Here is a 19,057-nt window from a genome sequence, read left to right as displayed (position 1 = left end):
TTGTCTAAATAAATAATTGTTTTGTATAAAAATATGTCTTGAATTATGAAACATTTTGGATAAAGAATAGTCTTGAATCTACAAATGTTTTGAACCAAGAATTGTCCTGAATCAAGAATCTTTTTGAATCGAGAATAGTCTTGAATCGAAAATTGTTTTGAATCTGGAATCGTCTTGACTCGAGAATCCGCTTGATTCAATAATTGTTTTGAATCGAGAATCGTCTTAAATCTAGAATCGTCAAAAATGGTCTGAAATAGTCTTGAATCGAGTCGTTTTGAATAGAGAATCGTATTGAATCGATAATCGTCTTGAATCGAGAATCACGGAGAATCATCAAGAATCGTCTTGAATCGAGAACTCTTTTGAATCAAGAATTGTCTTGAATCGAGAATCATCGAGAAACGTCTTGAATAATTTGAAATCAGAATTGTTTTGAATAAAAAAAACGTCTTGGATCGAGAACCGTTTTGAATCAAGAATAATTTTGGATAGAGAATAGTCTTAAATTGAGAACAGTCTTGAATCAAGAATTGTTTTGAATCGGGAGTCGTCTTGACTCGAGAATCTGCTTAATTCAATCATAGTTTTGAATCGAGAATAGTCTTCAACCGAGAATCATCAAAAATTGTCTGAAATCGTCTTGAATCGAGTCGTTTTGAATCGAGAATTGTATTGAATCGAGAATTGTATTGAATCGAGAATCGCCTTGAATCAAGAATCACAGATTTAGCAAAAATCATCGAGAATCGTCTTGAATCGAGAACTGTTTTGAATCGACAATTGTCTTGAATCGAGATTCATTGAGAATCATCTTAAAATCGTTTGAAATCAGAATTGTCTTGAATCGAGAATCATCTTGAATAATTTTAAATCAGAATTTTTTGAATAAAAAAAAACGTCTTGGATCGAGAATCGTTTTGAATCAAGAATAATTTTGGATAGAGAATAGTCTTAAATTGACAACAGTCTTGAATCAAGAATTGTTTTGAATCGGGAGTCGTCTTGACTCGAGAATCTGCTTGATTCAATCATTGTTTTGAATCGAGAATAGTCTTCAACCGAGAATCATCAAAAATTGTCTGAAACCGTCTTGAATCGAGTCGTTTTGAATCGAGAATTGTATTGAATCGAGAATCGTCTTGAATCATCGAGAATCATCTAAAAATTGTTTGAAATCAGTATTGTTTTGGATAAAAAAACGTCTTGAATCGAGAATAGTTTTGAATGAAGAATCGTTTTGAATAGAGCATAGTCTTAAATTGACAACAGTCTTGAATCGAGAATTGTTTTGAATCTGGAATCGTCTTGACTCGAGAATCCGCTTAATTCAATAAGTGTTTTGAATCGAGAATCGTCTTGAATCTAGAATCGTCAAAAATTGTCTGAAATCGTCAAAAATGTAGTCGTTTTGAATCGAGAATTGTATTGAATCGAGAATCACGGAGAATCATCAATAATCGTCTTGAATCGAGAACTCTTTTGAATCAAGAATCATCGAGAATTGTCTTGAATCATTTGAAATCAGAATTGTTTTGAATAAAAAAACGTCTTAGGTCGAGAATTGTTTTGAATCAAGAATAATTTTGGATAGAGGATAGTCTTAAATTTACAACAATCTTGAATCGAGAATTGTTTTGAATCGGCAGTAATCTTGACTCGAGAATCCGCATATTCAATCATTGTTTTGAATCGAGAATCATCTTCAATCGAGAATCATCAAAAATTGTCTGAAATCGTCTTGAATCGAGTTGTTTTGAACCGAGAATTGTATTGAATTGAGAATAGTCTTGAATCGAGAATCACGGAGAATCATCAAGAATCGTCTTGAATCAGAATTGTTTTGAACAAAAAAAACGTCTTGGACCAAGAATTGTTTTGAATCAAGATTAATTTTGGATATAAAATAGTCTTGAATATACAATTGTTTTAAATCGAGAATCGTCTTGAATCCATAATCATATTAAATCAATAATCGTTTTGAATCAAAATACGTCTTGAATTAGGAAACGTTTTGTATGAAGAATAGTCCAGAATCTACAAATTAACCAAGAATTTTCCTGAATCTAGAATCGTTTTGAATCGAAAATTGTATTACATCATTAACCGTTTTTTAATCGAAAAACGTCTTGAATGAAGAATCATTTTGGATAGAGAATAGCTTTAAATTGACAACAGTCTTGAATAGAGAATTGTTTAGAAATTCGAATCGTCTTGACTCGAGAATCCGCTTGATTCAGTCATCGTTTTGAATCGAGAATCGTCTTGAATCAAGAATCATCAAAAATGGTCTGAAATTGTCTTGAATCGAGTCGTATTGAACCGAGAATTGTATTGAATTGAGAATAGTCTTGAATCGAGAGTCATTGAGAATCGTCTTGAATCGTTTGAAATCAGAATCGTTTTGAATCAAGATTCATTTGGATATAAAATAGTGTTCAATCTACAATTGTTTTAAATCAGGAATCGTCTTGAATCGAGAATTGTTTTCAATTGGGAATCGTCTTGAATCCATAATCGTATCAAATCAATAATCGTTTTGAAGTTAAATATGTCTTGAATTATGAAACATTTTGAATAGTCCAGAATCTACAAATAAACCAAGAATTGTCCTTAATTTTCCTGAGGGAACTCTCCTGAAGGAATCAATAAAGTACTATCTATCTATCTATAATCAAGAATTGTTTTGAATCGAAAATTGTATAACATCATGAATCGTTTTGAATGAAAAAACGTCTTGAATCGAGAATCATTTTGGATAGAGGACAGTCTTAAATTGACAACAGTCTTGAATTGAGAATTGTTTTGAATCTGGAATCGTCTTGACTCGAGAATCCGCTTGATTCAATAATAGCTTTAAATCGAATGGTTACCCCAAGAATCGTGAGTTTTATGATTCACATCTCTTGAAGCGCCTACAGAGGTCGTGAACTCCAGAGAGTTAAAGAAATGAACAGCATAATGATCCTTCTCTAGTTAGCATACATCGCATGTTTTTATAATTGTAATATTAGAAAATGTTGCAGGCTAATTAAAAAATGACCCCTGGGCCGCCCCTGCTTTTGTCCAACGCAACACACCTGTGGAATACATTGGACTAATGATAATCAGGGCCGGCCCGTGGCATAGGCCGTATAGGCAAATGCTAAGGGCGCCGTCCATCAGGGGGCGCCACGCCAGTGCCACAAATGTTTGAGGGGGAAAAAAAAAGAAAAAAAAAAGTTGGTACTATTATTTCTAAATACAAAAAATAATCCCACGTTAATTAAAATGCAAGGTAAAGCCTATTTAATAGAAATAATATTTGTTACAAAATTACACCCCCCCCCCTCCTATCCCCCCGCACACTGCGCCCCCTCCCTTCCCGTATCATGACTTATTTTGGACGTCACCACATCAAAAAATCAACACAAGATGTCAAAACGGCCAAAACTGTTAGGTGCCCAGGGAAGAAAAAAGAGAAAAGAAGAGGAGAAACGAGAAAAAGACAGAGGTAGCAGGGAGGTAACGTTAGCCTACATGAAATTATTTGTCTGTTACAGAATGTGATAGTAACCTGGCTTTTTAGCATTAAGCTAATGTTACATGATTCGGCAATTGCTAATCAATAAACAGCTAGTTCTGTTTTAACGTCGGGTTAATATTGTGGAGGGGGCTAAATTGTTATGGAAAATAATAATGTAACGTTAGGTAATTACAGTACTCCCACCTTACATTCCTCAGGGACATTTGTATTAGATCTTTTAAGCAGGTGTTTTTTGTTGACATTGTTATTGCCTTCTGGTTAGCTAATGTTTGCCCTGCAGGTAATAGTCACTTTTCCACCCCTTTATATATTAGGTATAGTTGTAAGCCTAGTTGTTAAAGTGCACATCATTAATGTTAATTAAGCAATATCACATGAGAGGGAATGCTGTTTTTTTAAATTTGAGCACTGCTGTGTTTCGGTTAAAGATAATCATAACATTCTCATATAATATTATATGATAGATAGATATATCTACACATATCTAGATAGATAGATATATCTACACATATCTAGATAGATAGATATATCTACACATATCTAGATAGATAGATATAGCTACACATATCTAGATAGATAGATATAGCTACACATATCTATCTAGATATAGCTACACATATCTATCTAGATATAGCTACACATATCTAGATAGATATAGCTACACATATCTAGATAGATATAGCTACACATATCTAGATAGATATAGCTACACATATCTAGATAGATATATCTACACATATCTAGATAGATATATCTACACATATCTAGATAGATATATCTACACATATCTAGATAGATATATCTACACATATCTAGATAGATATATCTACACATATCTAGATAGATATATCTACACATATCTAGATAGATATATCTACACATATCTAGATAGATATATCTACACATATCTAGATAGATAGATAGATAGATATATCTACACATATCTAGATAGATAGATAGATAGATAGACCTACACATATCTAGATAGATAGATAGATAGATATATCTACACATATCTAGATAGATAGATAGATAGATATATCTACACATATCTAGATAGATAGATATATCTACACATATCTAGATAGATAGATATATCTACACATATCTAGATAGATAGATATATCTACACATATCTAGATAGATAGATATATCTACACATATCTAGATAGATAGATATATCTACACATATCTAGATAGATAGATATATCTACACATATCTAGATAGATAGATATATCTACACATATCTAGATAGATAGATATATCTACACATATCTAGATAGATAGATATATCTACACATATCTAGATAGATAGATATATCTACACATATCTAGATAGATAGATATATCTACACATATCTAGATAGATAGATATATCTACACATATCTAGATAGATAGATCTACACATATCTAGATAGATAGATCTACACATATCTAGATAGATAGATCTACACATATCTAGATAGATAGATCTACACATATCTAGATAGATAGATATCTAGATAGATAGATAGATAGATAGATAGATAGATAGATAGATAGATAGATAGATAGATAGATAGATAGATAGATAGATAGATAGATAGATAGATAGATAGATAGATAGATAGATAGATAGATAGATAGATAGATAGATAGATAGATAGATAGATAGATAGATAGATAGATAGATATTATACTGCTGATTGTTAATTTGCTTTCTTTAAGTAAAAAAAAATGTCAAAGACAAAGCTATTCGGTTTCTTGTGAGTATATACACTTCACCTCCGATGTGGGGGGGGGGTGGGGGGGGACGCGCCACCTAAAATCTTGCCTAGGGCGCCAGATTGGTTAGAGCCAGGCCTGATGACAATGACGCATACAAATAGACGCTCTTGAATGGAGTTTTTGACACTTTGAGAACATAATTGAACCTTCCAGAGTCCAATAACCGGAATTAAGGTGTCAAACAGCTCATGGCCTCCAGACCGGAGAGGACTCGGTGCACGCAAAGAAAGAACAGTTGAGTAAGTTGGACTTACCGCTGGAGTTCTTGGCACAGATGAGGTGCTGGTAGGGTTGCAGCACCCCCCAAATCTCCGAGTCCCCGCCGACGGCTTGCTCCAGCGCCTCCAGGCTCAACTTGGGCACGCCGTTGTCCCTCCGCTGCAGCAGCGTGCCGCGCAGGACGCGGGCCGCCAGCTCCCTGAAGAGGCTCTCCACGCACGCCGCCAGGTAGATGGCGGCGTGTTCGTGGACCCTGAGCGCCACGCGGCCGTCCACCATCCAGCGGAAGAACTTCCCCACGGAGAAGACCAGCCCGCAGCGCGCCGACTTGCCGCGGCTCAACTTGTCCGCGGTGCTCATGCTGTAGAGGGAGAGCGCGCTCAGGGCGGCCGCGATGCAGTTGACGGAGACGGTCCAGGAGAGGACCATCTTCACGGCGCTCTGCACCTCCAGCTTGGTGCACTTGGCGTAGCGGAGGCTGAGCCGCTGCGCCTCGCGGGCTACGCGGACGAGCGCGCGGCTGACGAGCACGGAGAGCCGCGCCAGGACCTCCGGAGGCGGAGGCTCCCCGGCGGCCATCAGCTCCTCGTCCCGCCGCAGCGCGTCCTCCACCTCGGCCAGGCTCCACGGCACCTCCTCCGGCTCGGGCAGCTTGGCGCACTCCGGCCCCTCCGTGTCCTCGGCCAGGACGGTGTTGACCGTTTCCAGACTGTTCTGGCGGCTGTGCATGGATTCCGTCAGATGCCAGCGGTTGGCCCCGTGCGGGAAGGACTGAGGCGGGTCGGAGCAGCACAGCGACACGCTGGACGACCGGACCGAGTCCGCGGCTCCACCATACCCGGAGTCCAGCGTTAAGTCCTCCAGCGTCCTCACCGCGGTCTTACCGGCGCCTGCCATCGCTGCGCCGCATGCTGTTGGCTCCGCTGCTCTCGCCCTCCTATACGGAGACTCCCGGGCCTGGCGGGGGTCTCTCACGCTTCCGGGAGCCGCATCCGGTTGCGCCAAAGTGCCCGGAATTGGCGCAGCGTCGGCGGCGAGACGACAACTTTTGCAACCTCCTTCTTCTTCGCTCGATGCTTGGACGTCTGCGTGGAGAGATCCTCCACGCGCACACGCAACTTCTCTTCGTGACTGAGGAGGAGGAGGAGGAGGAAGGGGGGGGGGGGGGGGAATCACCTTCATCGTTATTGATTGACAGCTGCAGAAACACAGATGTCATGAGCATGAATATGAACATAAGTATATAATATATACTATAAAGTCGAATTATGAGATTTAAAAAAAAAAAAAAAAATTATGAGATAAAAAGACAATTATGACACAAAGACAATTATGAAATAAAAAGTCGAATTTATGAGATAAGTCATAATTATGACATAAAAAGACAATTATAAGAATAAAAAGTCGAATTATGAGATTTGAAAAAATAAATAATTATGACATAAAAAGACAATTATGAGATAAAAAGACAAGTATCAGATAAAAAGTCGAATTTATGAGATAAAACGTCAGAATTATGACATAAAAAGTCAATGATAAGAATAAAAAGTCGAGTTGTGAGATTTGAAAAAATAAATAATTATGAGATAAAAAGACAATTATGAGATAAAAAGTCAAATTTATGAGATAAAAAAGATAAATATGAAATTAAAAAGTCGAATTTATGAGATAAAAAGTCATAATTATGGGATAAAAAAGTCGAATTATGAGATTTTTAAAAATAAATAATTATGAGATAAAAAATACAATTATGAGATAAAAAGACAATTACGTAATAAAAAGTCGCATTCGTGAGATAAAAAAAGGTAATTATGAAATAAAAAATCTAATTTATGAGATAAAAAGTTATAATTATGAGATTAAAAAAAGTCATAATTGTGAGATAAGTCGAATTATGAGATTTAAACAAATTATAATTATGAGATAAAAAGACAATTATGAGACAAAAAGACAATTATTAAATAAAAAGTCGAATTTATGAGATAAAAAGTCATAACGATGACATAAAAAGACAATTATAAGAATAAAAAGTCGAATTATGAGATTTGAAAAAATAAATAATTATGACATAAAAAGACAATTATCAGATAAAAAGTCGAATTTGTGAGATAAAACGTCAGAATTATGACATAAAAAGACAATTATAAGATTAAAAAGTCGAGTTGTGAGATTTGAAAAAATAAATAATGAGATAAAAAGACAATTATGAGATAAAAAGTCAAATTTATGAGATAAAAAAAGATAAATATGAAATTAAAAAGTCGAATTTATGAGATAAAAAGTCATAATTATGGGATAAAAAAGTCGAATTATGAAATTTTTAAAAATAAATAATTATGAGATAAAAATACAATTATGAGATAAAAAGACAGTTACGTAATAAAAAGTCGCATTTATGAGATGAAAAAAGGTAATGATGAAATAAAAAATCTAATTTATGAGATAAAAAGTTATAATTATGAGATTAAAAAAAGTCATAATTGTGAGATAAAAAGTCGAATTATGAGATTTGAAAAAAATCATAATTATGAGATAAAAAGACAATTATGAGACAAAAAGACAATTATTAAATAAAAAGTCGAATTTATGAGATAAAAATTCATAACTATGACATAAAAAGACAATTATAAGAATAAAAAGTCGAATTATGAGATAAAAAAGATAAATATGAAATTAAAAAGTCGAATTTATGAGATAAAAAGTCATGGGATAAAAAAGTCGAATTATGAGATTGTAAAAAATAAATAAATATGAGATAAAAATACAATTATGAGATAAAAAGACAATGACGTAATAAAATGTCGCATTTATGAGATAAAAAGTTATAATTATGATATAAAAAGTCGAATTATGAGATTTTAAAAAATCATAATTATGAGATTAAAATACAATTATGAGATAAAAATACAGTTAAGTAATAAAAAAGTCGCATTTATGAGATAAAAAGTTATAATTATGAGATAAAAAGTCGAATTATGAGATCTGAAAAAATAAATAATTATGAGATGAAGACAATTATGAGATAAAAAGTCGAATTTATGAGATAAAAAGTCGAATTTATGAGATAAAAAGTCATAATTATGACATAAAAAGACAATTATAAGAATTAAAAAGTGGAATTATGAGATTTGAAAAAATAAATAATTATGAGATAAAAAGACAATTATGAGATAAAAAGACAATGAGAAAAAAAGTCGAATTTATGAGATAAAAAGTCATAATTATGACATAAAAAGACAATTATAAGAATAAAAATTATGATTTTTTAAAATCTCATAATTCGACTTTTTATCTCACAATTATGACTTTTTTAATCTCATAATTATAACTTTTTATCTCATAAATTAGATTTTTTATTTCATAATTACCTTTTTTTATCTCATAAATGCGACTTTTTATTACGTAATTGTCTTTTTATCTCATAATTGTATTTTTATCTCATAATTATTTATTTTTTTAAATCTCATAATTCGACTTTTTTATCCCATAATTATGACTTTTTATCTCAAATTCGACTTTTTAATTTCATATTTTTCTTTTTTATCTCATAAATTTGACTTTTTATCTCATAATTGTCTTTATCTCAATTTATTTTTTCAAATCTCATAATTCGACTTTTTATTCTTATAATTTTGTTTTTATGTCATAAAAAGTCATAATTTTGACATAAAAAGACAATTATAAGAATAAAAAGTCGAATTATGAGATTTGAAAAAATAAATAATGTCAGGACTAGGTTCTCGGGTTGTGTTTCTCCAGAAGGCAATGGAAAATTGGCGCGTGCAAGACGTGAATTTAAATACATGATTTATTTTTAACACTAATAAACTAAAAAAAAGGAAGCAAACAAATGGCGCGCACAAAGGCGGACATACAAACTTGACTAAGAAACAAAAGACATGCACGTGGGCACAAAAACTATGAACAAAGAAACAAAAACACTAACTGTGGTCTTAATAAACAAAACTTACTTGGCATGTGAAAAAACATGAAAAAGAGCAGCATGGATCATCAGAGTGGCAGGAGTGTGAATGTGTGAGGACGCCAGGACGAACAACAGAAACAGACAGATTTAAATAGTGACGTGATCAGTGAAAACAGGTGCGTGACTCGAAACGTGAAACAGGTGCGTGACAAGACAGGTGAAAACTAATGGGTGACCATGGAAACCAAACCAAACAAGGAAGTGCAACCAGGAACTAAAAAGAGTCCAAAAAACAAACACATGGCCAAAACAAAAACATGAACAGACATGACAAATAATTATGAGATAAAAAGACAATTATGAGATAAAAAGTCAAATTTATGAGATAAAAAAGATAAATATGAAATTAAAAAGTCGAATTTATGAGATAAAAAGTCATAATTATAGGATAAAAAAGTCGAATTATGAGATTTTTAAAAATCATAATTGTGAGATAAAAATACAATTATGAGATAAAAAGACAGTTACGTAATAAAAAGTCGCATTTATGAGATAAAAAGTTATAATTATGAGATAAAAAGTCGAATTATGAGATTTAAAAAAATCATAATTATGAGATAAAAAATACAATTATGAGATAAAAAGACAGTTACGTAATATAAAAAAAAGTCGCATTTATGAGATAAAAAGTTATAATTATGAGATAAAAAGTCATAATTACAAGATAAAAAGTCAAATTATGAGATTTTTAAAAAATCATAATTATGAGATAAAAATACAATTATGAGATAAAAAGACAGTTACGTAATAAAAAAAAGTCGCATTTATGAGATAAAAAGTTATAATTGTGAGATAAAAAGTCATAATTATGAGATAAAAAGTCGAATTATGAGATTTGAAAAAATAGATAATTATGAGATAAAAAGACAATTATGAGATAAAAAGACAATTATGAGATAAAAAGTCGAATTTATGAGATAAAAAGTCATAATTATGACATAAAAAGACAATTATAAGAATAAAAAGTCGAATTATGAGATTTGAAAAAATAAATAATTATGACATAAAAAGACAATTATGAGATAAAAAGACAATTATCAGATAAAAAGTCGAATTTATGAGATAAAACGTCAGAATTGTGACATAAAAAGACAATTATAAGAATAAAAAGTCGAGTTGTGATATTTGAAAAAAATAAATAATTATGAGATAAAAAGACAATTATGAGATAAAAAGTCAAATTTATGAGATAAAAAAATGAATATGAAATTAAAAAGTCGAATTTATGAGATAAAAAAGTCATAATTATGGGATAAAAAAGTCGAATTATGAGATTTTAAAAAATAAATAATTATGAGATAAAAATACAATTATGAGATAAAAAGACAATTACGTAATAAAAGGTCGCATTTATGAGATAAAAAAAAGGTAATTATGAAATAAAAAATGTAATTTGTGAGATAAAAAGTTATAATTATGAGATTAAAAAAAGTCATAATTGTGAGATAAAAAGTCGAATTATGAGATTTAAAAAAATCATAATTATGAGATAAAAAGACAATTATGAGACAAAAAGACAATTATTAAATAAAAAGTCGAATTTATGAGATAAAAAGTCATAACTATGACATAAAAAGACAATTATAAGAATAAAAAGTCGAATTATGAGATTTGAAAAAATAAATAAATATGAGATAAAGACAATTATGAGATAAAAAGATAATTACGTAATAAAAAATACGATTATGAGATTTAAAAAAATTACGTAATAAAAAGTTGCATTTATGAGATACAAAAAGATAATTATGAAATAAAAAATCTAATTTTTGAGACAAAAAGTTATAATTATGAGATAAAAAGTCATAATTATGAGATTTAAAAAAAATCATAATTATGAGATAAAAAGACAATTATGAGACAAAAAGACAATTAAGAAATAAAAAGTCGAATTTATGAGATAAAAAGTCATAATTATGGGATAAAAAAGTAGAATTATGAGATTTTTAAAAAAAAATAATTATGAGATAAAAATAAAATTATGAGATAAAAAGGCAATTACGTTTCAAAAAATACAATTATGAGATAAAAAGTCGTATTTATGAGATAAGAAAAGAATTATGAAATAAAAAATCTCATTTATGAGATAAAAAGTCAAATTTATGAGATAAAAAAATGAATATGAAATTAAAAAGTCGAATTTATGAGATAAAAAAGTCATAATTATGGGATAAAAAAGTCGAATTATGAGATTTTAAAAAATAAATAATTATGAGATAAAAATACAATTATGAGATAAAAAGACAATTACGTAATAAAAGGTCGCATTTATGAGATAAAAAAAAGGTAATTATGAAATAAAAAATGTAATTTGTGAGATAAAAAGTTATAATTATGAGATTAAAAAAAGTCATAATTGTGAGATAAAAAGTCGAATTATGAGATTTAAAAAAATCATAATTATGAGATAAAAAGACAATTATGAGACAAAAAGACAATTATTAAATAAAAAGTCGAATTTATGAGATAAAAAGTCATAACTATGACATAAAAAGACAATTATAAGAATAAAAAGTCGAATTATGAGATTTGAAAAAATAAATAAATATGAGATAAAGACAATTATGAGATAAAAAGATAATTACGTAATAAAAAATACGATTATGAGATTTTAAAAAATTACGTAATAAAAAGTTGCATTTATGAGATACAAAAAGATAATTATGAAATCAAAAATCTAATTTTTGAGACAAAAAGTTATAATTATGAGATAAAAAGTCATAATTATGAGATTTAAAAAAAATCATAATTATGAGATAAAAAGACAATTATGAGACAAAAAGACAATTAAGAAATAAAAAGTCGAATTTATGAGATAAAAAGTCATAATTATGGGATAAAAAAGTAGAATTATGAGATTTTTTTTTTAAAATAATTATGAGATAAAAATAAAATTATGAGATAAAAAGGCAATTACGTTTCAAAAAATACAATTATGAGATAAAAAGTCGTATTTATGAGATAAGAAAAGAATTATGAAATAAAAAATCTCATTTATGAGATAAAAAGTTATAATTATGAGATAAAAAGTCATAATTATGAGATAAAAAGTCGAATTATGAGGTTTAAAAAAATCATAGTTATGAGATAAAAAGACAATTATGAGACAAAAAGATTGAATTATGAGATTTTTTTTAAAAATAATTATGAGATAATTAGACAATTATGAAATAAAATGTCTTATTTATGAGATAAAAATTCATAATTTTGAGCTAAAAAGACAATTGTGAAATAAAAAGTCGAATTTATGAGATGAAAAGTCATAATTATGAGCTAAAAAGACAACTATAAGAATAAAAAGTCGAATTATGAGATTTAAAAAAAAAATCATGAGATAAAGACAATTATGAGATAAAAAAAAAAGATAAATATGAAATTAAAAAGTCGAATTTGTGAGATACAAAGTAATAATTATGAGCTAAAAAGACAACTATAAGAATAAAAAGTTGAATTATGAGTAAAATAAGAGCACTGACAGGAAATAAACACCAACCCAGAAAACACAACCTGACGAGAATGTGACAGATCGTCACAATAACTTTATGAATTATTGTGGCCACTATGTGTTAAATTAAATTAACCTAATAGTTGGGTTATGAATCAACCAACATTGAGTTAGCATATTTCAGCTTTTGGGTTAAATAATTCAACCCAATAGTTTGGTTGGGAATAACCCAACATTAAGTTATCATAACTCCACTTTTTGGTTCAATAATTAATCGCAAAAGTTGGGTTGCAAAATATTAACCCAAAATGTTGAGTTAAAATAACTCAAATAAGGGATTCGTCCTTTTCTAAACCAGCAGTTGGGTTAAAATTGGGTTGTTTTTTTTAACCCAATTTACGAGTTGCAAGTGTTGGGTTACATTTTTGAGTTATTTTTATGAAGAGCAATCCATTTTTTGGGTTATAAGGGTATTATTTGAATTCAATTTCTGGGTTTTCAAAACTATGAACTATTTTTGGGTTGTTTTTCAATGAGTAACACATTTTTGGGTAAAATACTTTTTTATTATTAAAAAGGTACTTTTTTCTTGAAGGGAATTTTACTAAAAATGAATCTTATCAACATTATTTACAATCACACATCTTATGTACATGAAAATATTTGAGCATGCTGTAGAACTACTATGACCATACACGGCTAGTCTTGTAAAAAAAAAAATGCACTCATATCTTGCTTTTTAGTATATTTTAATGGAATAAAAATAATTTTGATCAGTAGTTGTGAAGGAGTAGGACAAACCAGCAGTAAAAAGTATCATTTTTAACCAACTATTGGGTCAATGAGCACTAAATTGCCCAACCCAATAGTTGGGTTTGGAATAACCCAACATTGTAGTGAGCAGAACTCAGCTTTTGTGTTAAATACATTCAACCCAATAGTTGGGTTATGAATCAACCAACATTGAGTTATCATAACTCAACTTTTGGATTAAAGAATTCAACCCAATAGTTTGGTTGGGAATAACCTAACATTAAGCTATCATAACTCCACTTTTTGGTTCAATAATTCAACGCAAAGGTTGGGTTGAAAAAATTTACCCAAAATGTTGAGTTAAAATAACTCAAATAAGGGGTTAGTCCTTTTCTGCAGTTGGGTTAAAATTTGGTTATTATTTTAACCCAATTGACGAGTTGCGAGTGTTGGGTTAAATTTTGGAGTTATTTTTATGAAGAGCAATTCATTTTTTGGGTTATAAGGGTATTATTTTAACTCAATTGCTGGGTTTTCAAAACTATGAACCATTTTTGGGTTCTTTTTCAATGAGTAACGCATTTTTGGGTAAAAGGCTTATTTTTTTATTAAAAAGGTACTTTTTTCTTGAAGGGAATTTTATTAAAGATTAATCTCATTAACATTATTTACAATCACACATCTTGTGTACATGAAAATATTTGAGCATGCTGTATAGAACTATTAGGACCATTCTTGTAAAAAAAAAATGTCCCTCATATTTTGCTTTTTAGTATATTTTAATGGAATAAAAATAATTTTGATCAGTAGTTGTGAAGGAGTAGGACAAACCAGCAATAAAATGTATCATTTTTAACCAACTATTGGGTCAAGGAGAGCTAAATTGCGCAACCCAATAGTTGGGTTTGGAATAACCCAACATTGTAGTGAGCATAACTCAACTATTGTGTTAAATAAATTCAACCAAATAGTTGGGTTATGGATCAACCAACATTGAGTTAGCATAACTCTACTTTTGGGTCAAATAATTCAACCCAATAGTTGGTTTATGAATCAACCAACATAGAGTTAGCATAACTTAACTTTTGGGTTTAATAATTCAACTCAATAGTTGGGTTATGAATCAACCAACATTGAGTTAAAATAACTCAACTTTTGGGTTAAATAAATCAACCCAATAGTTTGGTTGGGAATAACCCAACATTAAGTTATCATAACTCCACCTTTCCGTTAAATAATTCAACGCAAAAGTTGGGTTGCAAAAAATTAACCCAAAATGTTGAGTTAAAATAACTCAAACAAGGGGTTTGTCCTTTTCTGAACCAGCAGTTGGGTTAAAATCGGGTTATTTTGATACCCCAATTTACGAGTTGTGAGTGTTGGGTTAAATTTTTGAGTTATTTTTATGAAGAGCAATTAATTTTTTGAGTTTTAAGGGTATTATTTTAACAAAATTTCTGGGTTTTCAAAACTATGAACCATTTTTGTGTTGTTTTTCAATGAGTAACGCATTTTTGAGTAAGAGGCTTTTTTTTATTATTAAAAAGGTACTTTTTCTTGAAGGGAATTCTATTAAAGATTAATCTCATTAAGATTATTTACAATCACACATCTTAAGTACATGAAAGTATTTGAGCATGCTGTAGAACTACTATGACCATACACGGCAATTCTTGTAAAAAAAAAAAAATGTCACTCATATTTTGCTTTTTAGTATATTTTAATGGAATAAAAACAATGTTGATCAGTAGTTAGGAAGGAGTAGGACAAACCAGCAGTAAAATGTATCATTTTTAACCAACTATTGGGTCAAGGAGCGCTAAACTGCCCAACCCAATAGTTGGGTTTGGAATAACCCAACATTGTAGTGGGCATAACTCAGCTTTTGTGTTAAATACATTCAACCCAATAGTTTGGTTTGGACTAACCCAACATTAAGTTATCATAAATCCACTTTTTGGTTCAATAATTCAACGCAAAGGTTGGGTCGAAAAAATTAACCCAAAATGTTGAGTTAAAATAACTCAAATAAGGGGTTAGTCCTTTTCTGAACCAGCAGTTGGGTTAAAATTGGGTTATTTTTTTAACCCAATTTACGAGTTGCGAGTGTTGGGTTAAATTTTGGAGTTATTTTTATGAAGATCAATTAATTTTTTGGGTTATAAGGGTATTATTTTAACTCAATTGCTGGGTTTTCAAAACTATGAACCATTTTTGGGTTGTTTTTCAATGAGTAACGCATTTTTGAGTAAGAGGCTTTTTTTTATTATTAAAAAGGTACTTTTTCTTGAAGGGAATTCTATTAAAGATTAATCTCATTAAGATTATTTACAATCACACATCTTAAGTACATGAAAGTATTTGAGCATGCTGTAGAACTACTATGACCATACACGGCAATTCTTTTAAAAAAAAAATGTCACTCATATTTTGCTTTTTAGTGTATTTTAATGAAATAAAAACAATGTTGATCAGTAGTTAGGAAGGAGTAGGACAAACCAGCAGTAAAATGTATAATTTTTAACCAACTATTGGGTCAAGGAGTGCTAAACTGCCCAACCCAATAGTTGGGTTTGGAATAACCCAACATTGTAGTGAGCATAACTCAGCTTTTGTGTTAAATAAATTCAACCCAATAGTTTGGTTTGGACTAACCCAACATTAAGTTATCATAAATCCACTTTTTGGTTCAATAATCAACGCAAAGGTTGGGTCGAAAAAAGTAACCCAAAATGTTAAGTTAAAATAACTCAAATAAGGGGTTAGTCCTTTTCTGAACCAGCAGTTGGGTTAAAATTGGGTTATTTTTTTAACCCAATTTACGAGTTGCGAGTGTTGGGTTAAATTTTGGAGTTATTTTTTATGAAGATCAATTAATTTTTTGGGTTATAAGGGTATTATTTTAACTCAATTGCTGGGTTTTCAAAACTATGAACCATTTTTGGGTTCTTTTTCAATGAGTAACGCATTTTTGGGTAAAAGGCTTTTTTTATCATTAAAAATGTACTTTTTTCTTGAAGGGAATTTTATTAAAGATTAATCTCATTAAGATTATTTACAATCACACATCTTAAGTACATGAAAGTATTTGAGCATGCTGTATAGAACTACTATGACCATACACGGGAATTCTTGTAAAAAAAAAATGTCACTCATGTTTTGCTTTTTAGTATATTTTAATGGAATAAAAACAATGTTGATCAGTAGTTGGGAAGGAGTAGGACAAACCAGCAGGAAAATGTATCATTTTTAACCAACTATTGGGTCATGGAGCGCTAAATTGCCCAACCCAATAGTTGGGTTTGGAATAACCCAACATTGTAGTGGGCATAACTCAGCTTTTGTGTTAAATACATTCAACCCAATAGTTTGGTTTGGACTAACCCAACATTAAGTTATCATAACTCCACATTTTGGTTCAATAATTCAACGCAAAGGTTGGGTCAAAAAATTAACCCAAAATGATGAGTTAAAATAAGTCAAATAAGGGGTTAGTCCTTTTCTGAACCAGCAGTTGGGTTAAAATTGGGTTATTTTTTTAACCCAATTTACGAGTTGCGAGTGTTGGGTTAAATTTTGGAGTTATTTTTATGAAGATCAATTAATTTTTTGGGTTATAAGGGTATTATTTTAACTCAATTGCTGGGTTTTCAAAACTATGAACCATTTTTGGGTTCTTTTTCAATGAGTAACGCATTTTTGGGTAAAAAGCTTTTTTTATCATTAAAAAGGTACTTTTTTCTTGAAGGGAATTTTATTAAAGATTAATCTCATTAAGATTATTTACAATCACACATCTTAAGTACATGAAAGTATTTGAGCATGCTGTAGAACTACTATGACCATACACGGCAATTCTTGTAAAAAAAAAAAAAGTCACTCATATTTTGCTTTTTATTATATTTTAATGGAATAAAAACAATGTTGATCAGTAGTTGGGAAGGAGTAGGACAAACCAGCAGGAAAATGTATCATTTTTAACCAACTATTGGGTCAATGAGCGCTAAATTGCCCAACCCAATAGTTGGGTTTGGAATAACCCAACATTGTAGTGGGCATAACTCAGCTTTTGCGTTACATAAATTCAACCCAATAGTTGGGTTATGAATCAACCAACATTGAGTTAGCATAACTCAACTTTTGGGTTAAATAATTCAACCCAATAGTTTGGTTTGGAAAAACCCAACATTAAGTTATCATAACTCAACTTTTTGGTTAAATAATTTAACGCAAAATTTGGGTTGAAAAAATTTTAAAAATCTTGAGTTAAAATAACTCAAATAAGGGGTTTGTCCTTTTCTGAACCAGCAGTTGGGTTAAATGTGGGTTATTTTTTAACCCAACATGTTTTATTTAGTGTGTATAGTGCTCTGTCAACAAACCCCCACTCTGCATTGAGCTGCTGTGAGTGGTCCCTTTGATTGTTGGGTTCAAGTTAATGCGGCCCGCGGGCCGTAGTTTGCCCGCGTCTGTCCGATGTGCTACAAAGTTGCTGTTTTTGTGAAATCCCAAACCTCTTTACAACCTTCACAAAGCTGCCAAACAGGCAGAGATCCACTTTAGCTTTAACATCAGGTGCTTGTATAAATATTTTAGCATGAGTAACATCTGGCACTAACGCAGGCTCGCTCGGAGCAGCTCGTAAGAATTTATCTTCTCCGCAGTAACGCAAAAAAAGACTGTGAGTCGACTCCCGAGGACCTGCTGAGATGAACAGTTGGCAGAATGATGATTCATGCGTTGTCATGGCCAGTGAGCTTCCCAACACTGCAACCCAAATCATCAACTTCATAACGCAGACATCATCCCTTGTTGGTGATGCGTAGACACTCTGTGTTTATGTGCACCACAGGACCAGAGAGAGCTGACACGCGACACTCGCACCTGACACAACAATACCGCATCTTGCCGACTAACTGATGATGCAGGAAGTGGGCAGCTGTCAGATGCATCCCTGCGTGCAATGTGGAACCTCTAAAGCTCATTTATTAAACCCCTGTTGCCTGGTAACAGCAAATCATCATCATGCTTTTCCCCCCCCGGCAAGAATAACAAACATTTTTTTCCCCATGCAGGATGAGTGTGACAGTCATGGAGTTGTAGACTAAAACATTTTTGAATACGCACTAAAAATGTTGGCTTCGAAAAATAACCCGATTTTAACCCAACTGCTGCTTCAGAAAAGGACAAACCCCTTATTTGAGTTTTTTTAACTCAACATTTTGGGTTGAATTATTTAACCAAAAAGTTGAGTTATGATAACTCAATGTTGGGTTATTCCCAACCAAACTATTGGGTTGAATGATTTAACCCAAAAGTTGAGTTATTCTAACTCAATGTTGGTTGACCCATAACCCAACTAT

The 19,057-nt window shown here is 31.2% G+C and overlaps 1 protein-coding gene across 2 annotated transcripts in view; it reads right to left on the bottom strand.

Annotated features, from left to right (window-relative positions):
• LOC133662420 (ankyrin repeat and BTB/POZ domain-containing protein 3-A-like) overlaps window positions 1–6,631 on the bottom strand; it is a 382,948-nt gene extending 376,317 nt beyond the window's left edge. Inside the window, exon 1 of one of the 2 annotated variants that reach the window (XM_062066402.1) lies at window positions 5,550–6,631. In XM_062066402.1, coding sequence (XP_061922386.1) covers window positions 5,550–6,411 — 862 coding nt within the window. In that variant the 5' untranslated portion in view covers window positions 6,412–6,631. The remainder of the gene's footprint in view (window positions 1–5,549) is intronic. The other variant, XM_062066401.1, reaches the window with a different exon arrangement.
• Between the last annotated feature and the right edge of the window lie 12,426 nt (window positions 6,632–19,057).

The sequence above is a fragment of the Entelurus aequoreus genome, linkage group LG12 (genome assembly GCF_033978785.1).
Source record: "Entelurus aequoreus isolate RoL-2023_Sb linkage group LG12, RoL_Eaeq_v1.1, whole genome shotgun sequence".
In the NCBI taxonomy this organism is placed as follows: domain Eukaryota; kingdom Metazoa; phylum Chordata; class Actinopteri; order Syngnathiformes; family Syngnathidae; genus Entelurus; species Entelurus aequoreus.
Note: the sequence above shows the minus strand (reverse complement) of the source record. Positions and strands in the feature narration are given on the sequence as shown.